This window comes from Nicotiana sylvestris, chromosome 6 (assembly GCF_000393655.2).
Source record: "Nicotiana sylvestris chromosome 6, ASM39365v2, whole genome shotgun sequence".
In the NCBI taxonomy this organism is placed as follows: domain Eukaryota; kingdom Viridiplantae; phylum Streptophyta; class Magnoliopsida; order Solanales; family Solanaceae; genus Nicotiana; species Nicotiana sylvestris.
This window is the reverse complement of record NC_091062.1, coordinates 15,145,772-15,163,890: the sequence shown is the minus strand read 5'-3', so window position 1 is coordinate 15,163,890 and position 18,119 is coordinate 15,145,772. Positions and strand designations below refer to the sequence as shown.

At 35.5% G+C, this 18,119-nt stretch overlaps 1 protein-coding gene across 2 annotated transcripts; it reads left to right on the top strand.

Moving 5' to 3' along the window:
• Positions 1 to 1,934: 1,934 nt before the first annotated feature.
• Positions 1,935 to 13,914, top strand: LOC104226521 (vanillin aminotransferase). 2 transcript variants are annotated; one of them, XM_070150289.1, is made up of 17 exons: positions 1,935 to 2,125; positions 2,293 to 2,374; positions 2,458 to 2,530; positions 2,760 to 2,857; positions 2,958 to 3,050; positions 3,459 to 3,532; positions 3,681 to 3,719; positions 3,970 to 4,058; positions 4,582 to 4,658; positions 4,927 to 5,001; positions 5,589 to 5,720; positions 6,141 to 6,228; positions 6,322 to 6,400; positions 12,176 to 12,266; positions 12,356 to 12,434; positions 12,920 to 13,035; positions 13,546 to 13,914. In XM_070150289.1, exons 1-17 carry the CDS (start codon positions 2,106 to 2,108, stop codon positions 13,639 to 13,641), a joined length of 1,401 nt encoding a protein of 466 aa, XP_070006390.1. In that variant the 5' UTR covers positions 1,935 to 2,105; the 3' UTR covers positions 13,642 to 13,914. The 2 variants fall into 2 exon arrangements, with proteins under 2 accessions (XP_070006390.1, XP_070006391.1); XM_070150290.1 differs by lacking the exon at positions 4,927 to 5,001.
• The last annotated feature ends 4,205 nt before the right edge of the window (positions 13,915 to 18,119 follow it).

Genomic DNA, 18,119 nt, shown 5'->3' with positions numbered 1-18,119 from the left:
CTCTAGTCACAAATGCGACATCTGCAGCAGTTAATCTGGGACTTGAATGGGATTTTGAACTCATTTCCCAAAATTTCAAACTCTAAGCTCCCATAGGCGATTTTCCAAAGAAGAGTTCTTCCCCAAATCATAGGTAAACGATTTCTAACTCATTTTCTTCAATCTATTTCATCTCAAAATCTAGGGTTTCCATGGAAAATTAGGTATTCTTGGGTAGAATTTAGGAATTTCAAAATTTGGGGATTTGGATCTCAAATTTAGGTCGGATTTCAAAAGTAATTGCATATTTGGTTCGTGGGTGAATGGGTAGTCGGGTTTTGGTTCGAACTTCGAGTTTTGACCAAGCGGACCCGGAGTTGATTTTTGACTTTTTGGGAAAAACATTAAAAAATCTATACTCATGCATTAGAATTGATTTATTTAGCGTTAATTGATGTTAATTAGTTAATTATGCATAGATTCGGGCGGTTTGGAAGTGGCAATCAAAGGGAAAACGGTAATTGAGGCTTTATTTTTTGCCGTGGAAGGTAAGTGTTTGGTCTAACCTTAGCTTGAGGGAATAAGTGTTGTTGTCTTATTTGCTACGTATTAGTGTTGAGTACGACGTATAGGTGTGGTGATGAGTAGCTATACGTTGATGTTGATCATGCAAGTGAGTCTTAAACTGTGACCGTTGTGATTCTTATTATGTACTATTCATGCCTAAACTGATAATTCTCTATGATGAACAAATCTTATGATATTTTTTTCTTGGCATTGGATAATTGTTAAGTATTGACTCGAGTTGAGACTTACATTGTGAAATTAACTGTTGAAATGATATTGGTTATAGCTGATTTCCTTGTCGGGATGTTATTGTTTCTATTGTCTGGGTAGGAAGAGTGTAAAACACGAAGGGTGATGCCATGCATGATATCGTGAGAGAGTGTTAATGCACGAAGGGTGATGTCGTGCCATATTCAGTGAGTGTTAATGCACAAAGGATGATGTCGTGCCATGATTATGAGAGAGTTAATGCACGAAGGGTGATGTCGTGCCGTTTCTGTTGGTTTATGGTGAGGACAAGAGTAAAAGCACGAAGGGTGATGCCGTGCACGTGTTACTATGTTATCATTTTTGTTGGTTCAAGTTTGATATTTACCTTGCTTATTTATTTTGCTATTGTCATAATCTGATATTCCCCTTAACATGTTTCCCCTTTCCCGTCTTTATCTGATAAATTTTTGTTATTATTGTTTCTCGTATATAATTTAATTGCATAGGTTTATATGGTTGCCGTGTCCTAGCCTCGTCACTACTTTGCCGAGGTTAAGCTCGACACTTACCAGTACATGGGGTCGGTTGTATACTGATACTACACTCTGCACTTTTTGTGCAGATTTCGGTGCCAGGCCTCGTGAGTAGTGTTGAGGTTGCTGCCTTCAATCCATGAGAGACCCAAGGTAGATCTGTTGGCGTCCGCAGACCCTGAAGTTCCCCTTCCCCCTATTTTGGATTATCTGTCTCTTTTCATTTTGAGAATAGTTGTAATTCTTTTAAACCAGTATTTGTAGAACTTCTTAGACGTTTGTGAATTGTGACACCGGATCATTGGGGTAGACATGTATTGGAGTATTTTGAACTATTATAACACTTCCGCACTTTATATCTGTTCAGCTTTAGTTATTACTTATTTCTGTTTGGGTTAATTGTTAATGTGTTAAAATCGTAATTTTTGGCTTGACTAGCATTCAAGAGTTAGGCACCATCACGATCGCGACAGTGGGAAATCTGGGTCGTGACAATAAATTACTTGCTACAACAGATAATACAATTTAATAATATAAAAATCTTTATGTTGTTAGTGTATATAAGTTAAATTCATAAATGGACCCTCACAACTTTTTTTTATAAATATCTTTAACTTCTTTGGACATATCGATTTTCAACCTCTCTATCTCTTGTTCTTTGTTTCTTTGCTTGCTTCATCTTTCTCTTTTGTTCTTTGTTCTCCTCAACTTTCTCCAGACTTTGGCTAAAATAAATCTTAGCTTGAAAAAGGAAGAGAGCAAAGACAGATATAGTTTCTTTTTATAAAGTAATAATTTCCAAGAAATCTTGAAGTAATGGCCATGATTACTAATGGGTATTCTTCTTCAGTCACTTTCATGTGTTAAAAATACTCTTATGGTTTTACGATAAAATAGTGATCTTATTATTATAGCACATAAGATTCAGTTACTTCGGCGCAAAAAAACTTATTTTATGACTTTACTGTTATAGTAAGTAACCAGAATGTATTTACATTTGCAGATTTGGAGGACATGATATGTTGGCACCATTCACTGCTGGGTGGCAGAGTGATATGGGGCCTTTAATTATAGAGAAATCAGAGGTTAGATTTGTGTCTTTCTATTGGTTTTTTACTTGAGAAAATTTTTGTGTTAATTTAACAATACTTGTGTAATTTTGGCATAGGGATCCTATGTTTATGACATAAATGGGAAGAAGTACCTTGATACTTTATCTGGTTTGTGGTGTAATCCCTTAGGTACGTTACAATCTTTTTATTTATTTAATTATATTTTCAATACATCCTTTACGTATGGTTTGATTCTTTTTATTAGTCATAACGTGATATTTTTTATTTTTTTTATAATGGATGACGGTGAGAATCGAAACCCGGACCTTATTTTGATACCACATTAAAATATGTGATCATCTTTTTAAAAAAGTTTAAGCGGTTAGAGAGAATATCTTAATTTACTTAATTATTGTAGGGGGAAATGAGCCTCGTCTTGTTGAAGCTGCAACAAAACAACTCAACACATTGCCATTTTACCATTCATTTTGGAATCGTACCACAAAACCTTCTTTGGTATGTCAAACTCTCAGTTCAGCAATTAATGTTCAAATTTGGCTATCAAGTTTTACTTAATTAGATCTATGGCTGATTTAATTATCAAACATATATACAGGATCTTGCAAGGGAGCTCATAGATTTGTTTACTGCAAATAAAATGGCGAAAGTTTTTTTCACAAATAGCGGATCAGAAGCCAATGACACTCAGGTTTTGGTTATTGCCTTCCGACATCACTACTACTACTATTATTATTAATGTTATTATTATTATTATTATTATTATTATTATTGTTATTAAAAGCCATCTTAGGGTGGCGAGATATAGGATAGTGACCATTACCTTCAACTGCACCAAAATGTGCAGTCTAGTGCACAAAGTAACTGCGCGTTCATGCAAGGTTTGAGAAAGTGCTGCACCGAGAATGTAATGTAAGCAGCCTACCCTGATGCACACATCAGCGGCTAGTTCTATGGCTCGAACCCTCACCTATAGATCACACGAAGACAACTTGACCGTTACTCCAAGGCTCTTCAATTGCACAATCTGTCAAACTCAAGGACATTTTGTGGAAAGATTTCAAGGATATTAAATAATCTTTGACCTTTCACTCTGTAGGTGAAGCTAGTTTGGTATTACAACAATGCACTTGGCAGGCCAAAGAAGAAGAAATTTATTGCTCAAGCAAACGCGTACTCTGATTCCTCAACCCATGCTCTTTTCTTCTTCTTTTTTTCTTTATTTATTTATTTATTTATTTATTTTTATCTTTTTGTGTTCTATATTTTATTTTTTCGTTTGGCTTACATCATAATCTTCATGCATGTCACTTTCAAACAGATACCACGGGACCACTTTCATTTCCGCTAGTCTCTCTGGGTAATATATATTTTTTAATTTATATGGAGGTCTTTGATTCATATTTTATTGGAAAAAAAAAAGTTAATTATGATATTTCTAAGGCTTTAATTAAGAGCGCATTTTATTAAGGATAAAATTAAGATATTAAAGCTAAAAGAATTAATATGAAAAATTAAAAAGAAAAAACCCTGGTATAAAATGGAAGAAAGGTAGTATTTGTTTCAAGTATTATTTATAGTTGTATACTAACTAATATTTTCTTTTGCAGTATTCCTGCACTACATCACAAGTTCGATTTGCCAGTTTCATTTGTTTTGCACACTGACTGCCCTCATTATTGGCGATATCATTTGCCAGGTTTTATTTATCCTTATTTCTTATAGTACCCTAATCTTTTGGGAAAATTAGTAATTTTGGCTCAAATCCGTATGTGTTAAGAAATTAAATAAATTTGTACTGTAATCAAATTCAAAACTTAGCTATTAACACGCGAGATCGTTATTCTAAGATCCAGAAATCATAAAGTTCAATCTTGAGTCCATATCTGTTGATCTTCTATGGTCATAGGCGGACCTACCCTTTAATTAAGAGGATCACCAACATTCGGTAACTTTTGAAAAAATCTACGTATATATGGGAATATATCTTGAATAACATGTACATATTTTGATTGATATTTTAAGACTTAAAGTTTAGGCAGTTGCATTTGTCGACTTGAGGGCACATCTTAACTTTTAATGTTCTGCCTTGGTCCGATTTCCACTCCAGTATTTCCTCAACTTTTTATTCGGCAACGATGCCCCGCCTATTTCAAATCCTAAATCCACCTCCATCTATGTCGTAAGTTATTAGAAGTTTCCACTAACATGTTGCATGTCAGGTGAGACGGAAGAGGAGTTCTCGACAAGGTTGACCAATAAATTGGAAAATCTTATACTCAAAGAGGGACCTGAAACAGTAATTTCCATTTACTTTTGTGTTTCCTTTGCAAATTTAACCGCAATGAGTGTTTACACTCAATCAGTACGTATAATACTATGTATATACATAGGTTTATTTCGCTCAATTATCGTTAATCAATGTATATTATCACTTTATTAAATAACTTAACCATGGTAAATTGATACACGCGGTTTGGTGAAAACAACGGATGCATATAAATTTTTACTATATAATATATATAGATGGTGAACTTGATGGTAATTAATTTACTTTGTTAACTTAGGTAGCTGCTTTCATTGCCGAACCAGTAATGGGGGGAGGAGGTGTCATTCCTCCTCCAGCAACCTATTTTGATAAGGTCAGAGATTTCCTTTTTATTTTATAGAGAGAATCATATACAATAATTAAGAATTACAAGCCTTTTAATTTGTATTAACAAGGATTGTTCAATAAAGGCAACAATACATCACCTTCCTCTGCCTTATCTTTGATATTTATTTAGTGTAAACATCTAAATATTGACACCCTCCCTAATTTTCCAAGTAATTTTAGTACTTTCTTATTTATTTTGTGTTTGGTTTAATTTTAATTTGTAGTTCAATATAGAAAATGCAAATGTTTGGTTTTTGTTTTGAGATTATTTTTTAATAAAATGTTTGCTGATTTTAGCTAGATATTTTTATTTTTTTTAGTCATTAAATAAAATAGATAGAAGAATGAGTTTGGGCTAAGTGCTTCTTGTCTTGTTTTGAATTGAAGAATTAACATAAATAGCCTCTTACGCTTAACCTAAAAATAGCCAGACCTAATTTTCCAATTGATGTATGTATAGTATGTGTATCATTATATATAATGAGTATATAATCTATATAAACCTTGAATATACCGTCCTAGAGTTTATACTTAAAAATAGCTGAAACAATAATTCTTATTACTCTTTTTTAGATCCAAGTTGTTCTCAAGAAGTATGACGTTCTGTTTATTGCGGATGAGGTCATATGTGGATTTGGAAGGCTCGGGACAATGTTCGGCTGTGAAAAGTACAACATTAAACCTGATCTTGTCTCTGTAGCAAAGGTAGATTAAATAACTATGTTCAATCTATGCAAATTACAACTGAGATTTAATTAAATACACCGAAAACCTACAGTAATATCAATGTATTTTAAGCCGTTATTGAAGGTTGTGTAATGCATTTTTGTGTACCAATTAGGGTTGCTATAGAATTTTACCCATTGAATCCCCTCTGACGAAAAATTATACAGTGTAAATAGGACATAAGCAAATATTTTGGTTATGTATATAAGCTGTTAAATCTCCTTGACATAAGAAAAAGAGGGTTAAAGACATAAGAAAAAGAGGGTTAAAGAATTGTTACTTTCGAATCTCCTTGTATAAATTTCTGACTCCGCCACTAATCATCTTTTACATTATTGAAGTATAAAGTTAAATTTATATCTGAATTTTGGATATGTTTCTCTTTAAATGTTATTTCAGGCACTTTCATCTGGATATATGCCAATTGGTGCTGTCCTTGTAAGCCATGAAATTTCTGATGTTATACATTCTGAAAGCAATAAAATAGGTGAGCATAATATCAGTTCAATAGGATATAAAATCTTCTCCTTTTTGTTAACCAAATTGTTCGTAACTTCTTCATTTTGTTTTTGTCAACTAGGTGCTTTTTGCCATGGATTTACTTATTCTGGACACCCAGTCTCGTGTGCGGTTGCCTTGGAAGCACTGAAGATTTACAAGTATGTAACATTTTTTTCTGACTGAAAATCTGTTTTTTCCAAAACAATCCCCATATAATTTACTTTCAACCATCACTGCTTGTTGTTGGTAATATAATTGAGTGACCCGGCATTTTTCTTGATAATTAGGGGAAAATGACACTATATAGCCGTTCAAAATAATGGCGAAAAATAAAATAATACATGTTGTATGTTATATACAAAAATTATACAAATTTTATATACTTTTTCGGCTACTGAATGTAAATGGTTTATGGCACGGGCAAGAAGTGATAATATCCCGATAATCAATAATTAACAAAATACTTTATTAGTTTCAGTTTTGCCGATGGTCTATCGGAAACAACCTTTCTATCTTCACAAGGCAGGAGTAAGTTATGCATACACATTACCCTCCCAGACCTTACTAGTGGGATTATACTGAGTTTGTTGTTATTGTTGTTGCGGAAGCCAAATGTATATAGTGTGAATAAGTCACAACTACTATACCAAAAATTATGACAGCCACCAAATAATAAATAAGACAATAAAACAACAATAAAGGAAACACCAGAATTTACGAGGTTCGGCTAATTTTGCCTACTCCTCGGACACAACCAATATTTTATTCCACTCCAAAAATACAAGTGAAATAATACTAAAGAGAGAAGATACAAATGCCTTAAACAGATGAGAAGGCAAATGAGAGGTGTGTCTCAATCCTAAACATTAGGCCTTCTTTTATAGGGGAAAAATCCCCTCCAAACTTAACTCCCAACCAATGTGGGACTTTGGCATTTTGCCAAACTTCAACAAATCTCCACCTTGGCAAAATTCCACATTTTCAATTCTCTCTCAATAACAAATTTTGGTTGTGTCTTCATCTTCAATCTTCAGTGTTCAACAATGTTGATCAAATCCAAACAATGTTGAAACTTGACCGCAGTCACCACCTTTGTCAGCATATCAGCAGGATTCTCTGTAGTATGAATTTTCTTCACCGTGACTCCACCTTCTTCTATGATTTCTCGTACGAAATGATACCGAACATCAATGTGCTTCGTCCTTGCATGATAAACTTGGTTCTTCGCTAATTGAATAGCACTTTGACTATCACAAAAAATTGTGATACCTTTTTGTTCAACACCAAGCTCCTTTAGCAATCCTTGAAGCCAAATTGCCTCTTTCACAGCATCTGTAATAGCCATGTACTCTGCCTCTGTTGTAGACAAAGCAACTGTTGACTGCAAAGTAGACTTCCAACTAACTGGTGCCTTTGCAAAAGTAAACACATAACCAGTAGTTGATCTTCGTTTGTCCATATCACCCGCAAAATCTGAGTCACAATATCCAACTACAGACTGATTGTCTTCCTGCTCAAAAACTAACCCGACATCTACAGTATTATGAATATACCGTAGAATCCACTTCACAGCTTGCCAATGCTCCTTCCCTGGATTGTGCATATATCTGCTAATAACTCCAACAGCTTGTGAAATGTCAGGCCTTGTGCAAACCATTGCATACATCAAGCTACCAACAACATTTGCGTATGGTACCTTTGACATATACTCTCGTTCAGCTTCATCCATTGGCGACATAGTAGTACTTAGCTTAAAATGGGAAGCAAGTGGAGTACTAACTGGCTTAGTCTTGTCATCTATGCCAAAACGTTGAAGTACTCTCTTCAAATATTCCTTTTGAGATAAACAGAGTTTCTTTGAACGTCTATCTCTAATTATCTCCATGCCAAGAATTTTCTTTGCCTCACCCAAATCCTTCATCTCGAACTCCTTCTTCAGTTGAATCTTCAACTTATCAATTTCTTCCAAATTCTTGGAAGCTATCAACATATCATCAACATATAGGAGAAGATATACAAAGGAACCATCTTTAAGCTTGTGCAAATACACACAATGATCGTATTTGCTTCTCTTGTACCCTTGCCGCAACATAAACTCGTCAAATCGCTTGTACCATTGTCTAGAAGATTGTTTCAATCCGTACAACGATTTTTCAAGTTTGCACACCATATTTTCTTTTCCAGCAACTTTGAATCCTTCTGGCTGAGTCATGTAGATTTCCTCCTCCAAGTTTCCATGTAAAAACGCAGTTTTTACATCCATCTGAACTAGTTCCAAATCCAATTGTGCTACCAAAGCCAACATAATTCTAATGGAGGAATGTTTTACAACTGGAGAAAACACTTCATTGTAATCAATTCCCTCCTTTTGAGCATATCCTTTGGCCACCAATCTTGCTTTGTAGCGAACATCTAATTGGTTAGGAAATCCTTCTTTCTTTGCAAATACCCATTTGCACCCAATTGCTTTCTTTCCCTTCGGGAGATTGGCCAATCTCCATGTATGATTCTGATGAAGGGACTGTATTTCATCATTCATGGCAATCCTCCACTTATCTTCTTCTGAACTTTGGACAGCGTCTTTATAAGTAGTAGGAACATCATCAGCTACAATTGAGGTTGCACAAGCAACCGTCTCTATGAGACGAACAGGTTTCGTTATTGTTCTTTTTGGCCTGCTGGTTGCTATTGATTCAAGTTGTTGTTGAGATTCCTGAGTTGGAATCTCCTCTACTGGCTCTCCTTCCAGAGGGTAATCTTCATTTGTTTCCTCCTCTGCTTCTTGTGTAGGAAAAATAAATTTTCCCTCAAACTCCACCTGCTTAGAAGCACCTTCATTTTGTTTGGTATCTTCTGTTACCTTATTTACCATAGCAAATTCATCAAAGGTAACATCTCTGCTGAATATTACTTTCTTTGTCATAGGACACCATAAGCGATATCCTTTGACTCCAGAAGTAATTCCCATAAAAATAGCCTTCTTTGCCCTTGGATCCAATTTTGACTCCGTCACATGATAATATGCAGTTGAGCCAAACACGTGCAAAGAGTTATAATCTACAGCAGGTTTTCCGTACCATTTTTCAAATGGTGTTTTGCCATCAATAGCAGCAGATGGTAGACGATTAATGAGGTGGCATGCATATGTAATTGCCTCAGCCCAAAATTCTTTGCCCAAGCCAGCATTGGACAACATACACCGTACCTTCTCCAGCAAGGTCCGGTTCATACGTTCTGCCACTCCATTCTGTTGTGGTGTATGTCTAACAGTGAAGTGTCGGATGATGCCATCATTTTCACAGACCTTATTGAAATGATCATTTTTGTATTCACCTCCATTGTCTGTGCGAATACACTTGATTCTCCTGCCTGTCTGATTCTCCACCATCGTCTTCCATTTGAGAAAAATTCCCAACACTTCATCTTTGCTCTTCATTGTATACACCCATACTCTTCGGGAAAAATCATCAACAAAGGTTACAAAATAGTGCTTCCCACCCAATGAAGGTGTTTTGGAAGGACCCCAAACATCAGAGTGTACATAATCCAAAATGCCTTTAGTATTATGGATCGCTGTACCAAATTTAACCCTTGTCTGTTTCCCTTTAACACAATGCTCACAAAACTCCAAGTTGCAAGCCTTTACTCCTTTTAACAATCCTTGATCTGATAGAGTTTTCAAGGATTTTCCTCCAGCATGTCCCAAGCGCATGTGCCATAGCTTGGTTGCTTCTGCCTCTTTGTCGTCACTGGATGTTACTGTCGCTGTCCCAATAACTGTACTGCCACGATAGCGGTACATATTATTATTCTTCCGATTAGCCTTCATTACCACTAGTGCACCGGAGCATACTCTCATCACTCCATTTTCTGCAATGATTTTGAACCCTTTTGATTCTAGGGCTCCCACAGAGATGAGATTCTTCTTCAAATCCGGTACATATCGAACATCTATCAATGTTCTGATCATTCCATCATGGTTCCTTAATCGTATTGAACCAATGCCATATGAGGTAAGAGGGCTGTTATCCGCTGTGTGGATGACTCCATATTCTCCTTCTTGAAATTCCACGAACCAGTCCCTGTTGGGACACATATGATAGCTACAAGCCGAGTCCATCAACCATATGTCTGATGATGTTGATGACTCTGTTGTAACTAATGAGAAGTCTGAATCATCACAATCAGCTACATTTGAATCCATAATAGCCTTTCCATTGTTATGTTTGGCCTTATTCTTCAACTTCGGACAGTCTTTCTTCCAGTGCCCTTTTTCTCGACAAAAGGCACATTCATCTTTGCTGGGTCTGGATCTTGACTTGGATCTTCCCTTCTTTGTCCTCGTTTGATTTTGAGGACGACCCCTCACAAACAGTGCTTCTCCTTCTCCGCCCTTCTGTTTTTCTCGCTTTCTTTGTTCATAGCTGTACAAAGCTGAACAAACTTCTCTGAGAGAAATTTCGTCATTTCCATGGAGTAGAGTAGTTTCAAGGTGCTCGTACTCATCAGGAAGTGACGCCAACAACATTAAGGCCAAGTCACCATCATCATAAGTTGTATCCATATTTTGCAAATCTGTGACCAACTTATTGAAACTGGTGATATGTTCATTCATCGTGGTACCAGGAACATAGGTGAAGTGAAACAGTCTCTTCTTCATGTACAATTTATTTTGACTGTTTTTCTTCAAAAATTTATCCTCCAGTGCTTTCCATAATTTACTTGCAGAAGTTTCCTTTGTGTATGGATATTTCTGCTCTCTAGCAAGGTAGGATCGAATGGTACCGCAAGCAACACGGTTGATAATTCTCCAATCTTCTTCTCCAATAACATCTGGTTTCTTTTCTTCAATGGCCAGATCTAGCCCTTGTTGAAAAAGGACATCTAGAACCTCGCCTTGCCACATCCCAAAATGTCCGGACCCGTCAAAAATTTCTACCGCAAATTTCGCATTTGACACAATTCTTGTCATAAGCGAAGATGCCAATGATGACGTATTGTTGACACTTGATGTAGATTCTTCTTGTTTATTGTCCCCCATATTTGACACAAATATTATTTAATAGCTGACGACACAAATCAAGATTATTTCCTTTCTGATGTAGAAGATCAGACTAAGCTGCAACTACAGAGCATACTCAGACAGAACCTTGACTCAGTTACCAAGATAAATCTTTTCTGATGTGGAAGATCAGACTATGCTGCAACCACAGAGCATACTTAGACAGTACCTTGGCTCTGATACCAATTGTTGCGGAAGCCAAATGTATATAGTGTGAATAAGTCACAACTACTATACCAAAAATTATGACAGCCACCAAATAATAAATAAGACAATAAAACAACAATAAAGGAAACACCAGAATTTACGAGGTTCGGCTAATTTTGCCTACTCCTCGGACACAACCAATATTTTATTCCACTCCAAAAATACAAGTGAAATAATACTAAAGAGAGAAGATACAAATGCCTTAAACAGATGAGAAGGCAAATGAGAGGTGTGTCTCAATCCTAAACATTAGGCCTTCTTTTATAGGGGAAAAATCCCCTCCAAACTTAACTCCCAACCAATGTGGGACTTTGGCATTTTGCCAAACTTCAACAAATCTCCACCTTGTTGTTGTTGTTGTTGTTGTTGTTGTTGTTGTTGTTGTTATTGTTTCAGTTTATATGAACTTAGCTTATTTTCTTCAGACTAGTTAAAAAATTATGGTAACTTTTTAAAATTAGAAAAATTAAACTTAAACTTCTCATCTTATCCTTGATGAGAAGCTATTATAGCTACACAAGTATTATTAATCTTATCCTTGATGAGAAGCTATTATAGCTACACAAGTATTATTACATGTTTTAGATTACAACATTTTCCTTTTATTCTTATACTCCGTATCGACTGTCAAACTACGAACATATATAAATAAATTATTTTTCAGGGAAAGAAATATCATTGAGGTAGTGAACAAAATATCGCCAAAGTTCCAAGAAGGTCTGAAAGCATTTTCTGACAGTCCCATAATCGGGGAGGTAATAGTAATTATCATGGTAGAAGTAGCTAATTAAAACTTCTTAATTACCTATTAATTGTTTATTTTATTCAAATATTTTTTTTCCAGATAAGGGGAACTGGTTTGGTACTTTCTACAGAGTTTGTAGATAACAAATCTCCTAATGATCCCTTTCCTCCTGAATGGGGTATGTTTTGTATCTCTCCTCTTATCTGAGGTTAAGTTAAATTCCATGAAAAAGAGGCCAAATATACCATGTACTAGGAGAAATAGTTTAAAACTACTCCCCCCTCTTTCAATATTCGTCTATAGCTAACCAGACCTCACCATTATACAGTTACTCAAATTTACCCCTAATGCTAATAAAGGGGACACGTGGAGGATGTTGGTCGATATTATTATCTACTGGAGGGGAATGGGTCGGATTATAGGTTAAATTGAGTGGTGGATTTGTAAAAGAACCGGATATTATATTTGGGGGTGGGCTTGAGTTTCTGGCCTGCCACGTGTCTCCTATGTTAGCTTTAGGAGTAAATTTGAGCAATTGTATAACGGTGAGGTTAGCTATCGACGGATACTCAAATAGAAGGTAATTTTAGACTATCTATTATAGTACATGTGTATCCGTAAAATTTTAAGCTTATTTTGAAAAATTGTTCATTCTTTACTTAGGTGTTGGTCCATATTTTGGAGCACAGTGTGAGAAGTACGGGATGTTGGTAAGTTGTGCTGGCGATTACATAAATATGGCTCCTCCATTTACTTTGAGTCTTGACGAACTTGACGAGGTAAGTTCCTGGGAAAGGCATTTGACAGTATTACTTTGCATTTGTTACAAATATTTAAATAATCACATTTATATTCACTACAACAAATAAGGCTTTTCAATGGTGACTTTTCCTGGTTCTTGAGTCGAGGGTTTACCGGGAATAACCTTTCTACCTTCGTAAGATAAGAGTAAGGTCTGCGTACATACTATCTTTCCCAGACCCTACTTGTGTAATTTCACTGAATTTGTTGTTATTGTTGTAACGGTGGCTTTTCCTGGCGACTCCTTTAGTAGTCACAAAAGTAAGGTGGCGAATTTTCGGAGTCGCCACGGGGAAGTCTCAGCAACTGGAATATTATCAGTGACTCGTTTTTTCACCTATGTGGCGGCTTTAAATTATTCGCTACTAAAGGTCTCATTTCTTGTGATCATTTGAATGTTGATTTCCTTGGACTCTTTTGATTATCAATTTTTATCAGATTACAAACTGTTTCATGCAAAACTGAAAAAACCGTTCCCGTTTTTGCAGTTGATAAGCATATATGGGAAAGCACTTAAGGATACCGAAAAGAGAGTGGAAGAACTGAAGTCCCAAAAGAAGGAAATGCTGATGGCAAAAGCTTGAAGACAGCAGAAGAAGAAAAGATGAACAAAAAAATTTCTAAGGCCAATTAATCAGACTCTGTTAGCTACTCTTAGATGTCTAATTTATATCAAAATATTAACTAGGCCAGAATCCATAACAAGCTGGGATCCATTATATGAATCCTCTATATTTATTCGGAGGATTTATCATAGTTAGACTTGTTTTACTCTATCAACTTGTTAGAAACTCTGTGCTTTAAACTGCTTTAGCTTTGCTAAATAAAGTCAGAAATTTAAAGTTTTCCATTTTCAAGTTGCTCTCCTCTTTTCTATTAATAATGTTGGTTGCAGCTTTGCACTCCGAATTTTCTATTGAAGGAGTCTGGTCAATTGATTCCAATGATGTTGATTGTCACACTATAAGTGTTTCATTATTCGAAATTGTTATTTCATGCACCCCCGAATTGAGATTCATGTATCGTAATCATGCCACGGGAACCGTACCCATGGCCACGATAATTTATTATTGATCGCGCCTAAAGCAAACTACGGTGTTCATAAGTTGATATTTCCTAAAGCTTGAGATTAAGGCCGAGAGTTTATGGAATTTATTTGTGAAAAACGGGGCAAATTTTAACTAAAAGATGGCGAGGCATGTATACTACAATCATTCAATGATTCTGTCCATTCATAAGGGAAATGCGACAATTATTAGAAGGTATGGGATTGAAATCATTTGACTTAAAATGCAACACTGACAGATGAATCATCGCATAAAAAGGAATATATCTACTGCTAAAAGACAAATAACTGGCACAATTCAAACATCTTGACAAATGAGATCATATTAAAATTAATTTAAACCCATATTGTATTAACAAATTGATTCACTTCATACGCTAACCCATTTAGCACATACGGGCTGATAAAGAGAGATCAAGACAATGTAATTGAGGAAACGCGATGTTATTACTATTCGTGGGTAAAAATGATCTAAGAAACGAAAAGGGACTTTGTGTGAATCTATGACCATTTGGTGATATTTTACATCTACACATTTGAATATTCAGCAAGAACATCAATGTCAAAACAAGGGAGGATAGTTCATTAACATAAATGAAATAGACTTACAGAGTAATTAATGTGTTTACCTCTCAGCAGGAGATACAAGAACAAGTAACCAACTAAAGCTAGAATGCGAGAAGGGAGTTTTGACCCACTGATTTTCCGTGAAGCATCAACAATTTTAGGAGCTCAATCCGCAAATAAAGACCAGAAATGAGTCAGAATAGAGCGTTAGTAGAGAAGGGCAACAACAGAGTTCAACGAAAAACCAGATTTTCGGCCATAAAATCTCAGTATCGATTTGCCTCATGAAAAGGTCGCCGGAAAATAGCAAAGTCGAAGGAAAGAACAAAATACGGCCACAATCCGGATCCTCCCTTGAGCGAACGAGACAAGCCTCTTCAAGAAGAAAGAGATGGCTAGTTTTCTGTTAAGTAAAGGTCCTTGGTTTAGCTTTTCTTTAGAGGGGTCTGTCTAATCTCTCTCTATTAGGAAAGGGGAATCTCATTGTTGGAGACAGCTGAAGATACTCGATCCAGACGAGAGTTCTTCTGTTGTTTTCAATTTAGGAAATTAGGTCCTTGGTATAGAAGAAAGACCCGCTGATCTCTCTCCTAGAAGAGGCGTCGTTTCTCTGTATTTCTTGAGAGGAGCAACCTATGATCCCTTTTTTTTAGGTCTAGGTTATTAGGTGTTTAAATAAAAAGAAAGAAAAAACAATTGGGTCAGGTAGTGAAATGGGCTGGTATTGGGCCGATTTTGATTTGGGCTGGAGAAATTTGTTTGGACTGATTTTGGCTTTAAAATGGCCCAAGTTCCGAATTTAAACCCAATTAATTAAATCCCTTATTTCCTTTTCTTTTTTTTTCCCTTTTTTTTCTTTTTTTTTAAATTAAAAATCCTAGAAATTAAAATCCTAGATTATCTAAAAATGTGAAATTAAACTAATTAACTAATTATAAAAAGCTACTTAATCCTCAATTAAAAGAGAGAAAAAAAATAATAAAAGTGTAAAAATGAAGCATTTTTTGTGATTTTCATTTTTTATAAAACAAGTAACTACCGATTAAAAATAAAGCCTAAATGCCATACGTGATATTTTTGGTATTTTTCATAATTTAAATAAAACTTAAACATGCAAGAAAAATGCAAACAATTAATAAAATCTACGAATTTGCAAATAATGGAAAAAATTTATTTTTCTTGAATTTATGGGAGTAATTCACATAGGGCAATAATCACGTGCTCACAGCTGCCCCTCTTTGCTCGGAAACAAGAAGTGTTTTCGGGCAAAGATAAAGTGAGCAATATGAGGGATTTTTGCCCGTTTGAAACTCCATGAGAAGCATTTTTGAAAAGAACCTGACCGAACCCTGCTTCAGAGGTTGCCTACATATCCTTGGCTATAAAGGAATTAGGTCAGTGTAGTTCTGGAAGTTTCGGTAGCTGAGACTACCGGAAAGCTGTGATTTCACTGCTGTTGCTGCTGTTTCTGCTTGCTGAGCTCCTTATTACACCAAACAGAAAAATAAAAAAGCTAAACTAAGTGTATCAGCTACGAGTTACAAGATTCATATCTATAAATCTCTTGAAGCTTGATCTTGAGTCTTGGCTGGTTCTTGCTGCAGACTTTGATCTGAATCTTAATGCTCGTCAACTGTGACCGCTGGTTCATTCTTCAGCTTTGGATCAAGGCGGGACATGCGAAGCTTATGATTTCAATCATATCTCGAGTAGTCCTCTTATTTCTCTGCTTCTACACTTTAAATTCACTTCTTGTCTTTATTTTTGTGTATTTTTTTCTTTTTATTCTGGATTGTGACTAACTTCTGTTGATCATCTTGGATTGTTGATTCGCATTCTTGCCGCGAGCTTCTGCTACTTCTAACTTGAATTGAATTCTGAAATAACTTCTCTTGTTTTTCAGGCAGGCGCCTGATTGCTGAACCTGAACCGTCTTCTCTTGTTACTTGACACTGTTTTCCCTTGCACGCTTGAACCATTTTCCCTTGAAACCTGAATTGTCTTCCTTTGAAACTGCTTTCCCTTGAAACTTGAGTTGTCTTCCTTCGAAACTGCTTTCCCTTGAAACTTGAGTTGCTTTCCCTTGTTCTCCTGGTGGGTGCCTGATTACAACAAAACAGACAAAACAAAAGAAATTTTTCTGCCCCAGTTTGCACTAGGAAGATTTGTGAGTTGTTAGCAAACTTGTAAACTACTTGTACTATTGATGCAATGATGAGAGTAAACTAAAGAATAGACTAGGAAAACTATAAACAAAGCTTGGCTAAAGTAAAGACTGACCCTATTCTCCAGGCGGGGCCCCTGATTTCAAGAAAACTAAACATTGATAATTTAAGAAAACTAAAAATTGACCCTTTTTTTTTTCAAATCCAGACTTCTTCTTTTTTTAAAAATATCCTAGGAGAAAATTCGTCAGACTAGGTTTTCTATCTTAGGAGAAAGATTCATCATACTAAGATGTTAATCCTAGGAGAAAATTCATCAGACTAGGTCCCTTTTTTTGTTTGTGTTTGGTATCTTAGGAGAAAGATTCATCCGACTAAGACGTTTATCCTAGAAGAAAATTCATCAGACTAGGTTTTCTATCTTAGGAGAAAGATTCATCAGACTAAGATTTATATCCTAGGAGAAAGTTCATCAGACTAGGTTTTCTATCTTAGGAGAAAAATTCATCAGACTAAGATTTTGATCTTAGGAGAAAATTCATCAGACTAGGTCACTTTTGATATCTTAGGAGAAAGATTCATCATACTAAGATTTTGATCCTAGGAGAAAGTTCATCAGACTAAGATTTCTATCTTAGGAGAAAGTTCATCAGACTAGGTCTTCTATCTTAGGAGAAAGATTCATCAGACTAAGATTTTGATCCTAGGTGAAAATTCATCAGACTAGGTCTTTTTTTTTTGGTATCTTAGGAGAAAGATTCATCAGACTAAGTTTTTTATCCTAGAAGAAAGTTCATCAGACTAGGTCTTCTATCTTAGGAGAAAAATTCATCAGACTAAGATTTTTTTTTTGTATCCTTGGAGAAAGATTCATCAGACTAAGATGTTTATCCTAGGAGAAAGTTCATCAGACTAGGTTTTCTTATCTTAGGAGAAAGATTCATCAGACTAAGATTTTTATTGGAAGGAAAATCCATCAGACTAGGACATATTACCCTAGGAGGAAAATGTAAAGAGCGATGGCATGACTTTATGCATATTAACAAGATAAATGAAGGCAAAAATTTGAGAAACTTCTCTTCGTCGGCTCTTCTCTTCTTTTCTCTGTCTTTTTTTTTTTTTTGCTTTTTTTTTTCTATTTTTCTCTTTCTTTTTTTTCTCTTTTCTTTTCCCTTCTTTCTTTTTTTTCTTTTTCTCCTTTTTTTTAGAATCTCTTTCCTTGCACTGCTTTGTTCCTGTTTCAAACAAAGAAAACTTTGTTAGT

Coding starts and splice junctions, on each gene's coding strand:
- LOC104226521 (XM_070150289.1), top strand. CDS start 2,106: ATGGCCATGATTACTAATGG. Junction 2,375..2,457: donor TAATTATAGAGAAATCAGAG/GTTAGATTTGTG, acceptor ATTTTGGCATAG/GGATCCTATGTTTATGACAT. Junction 6,229..6,321: donor TTCTGAAAGCAATAAAATAG/GTGAGCATAATA, acceptor TTTGTCAACTAG/GTGCTTTTTGCCATGGATTT.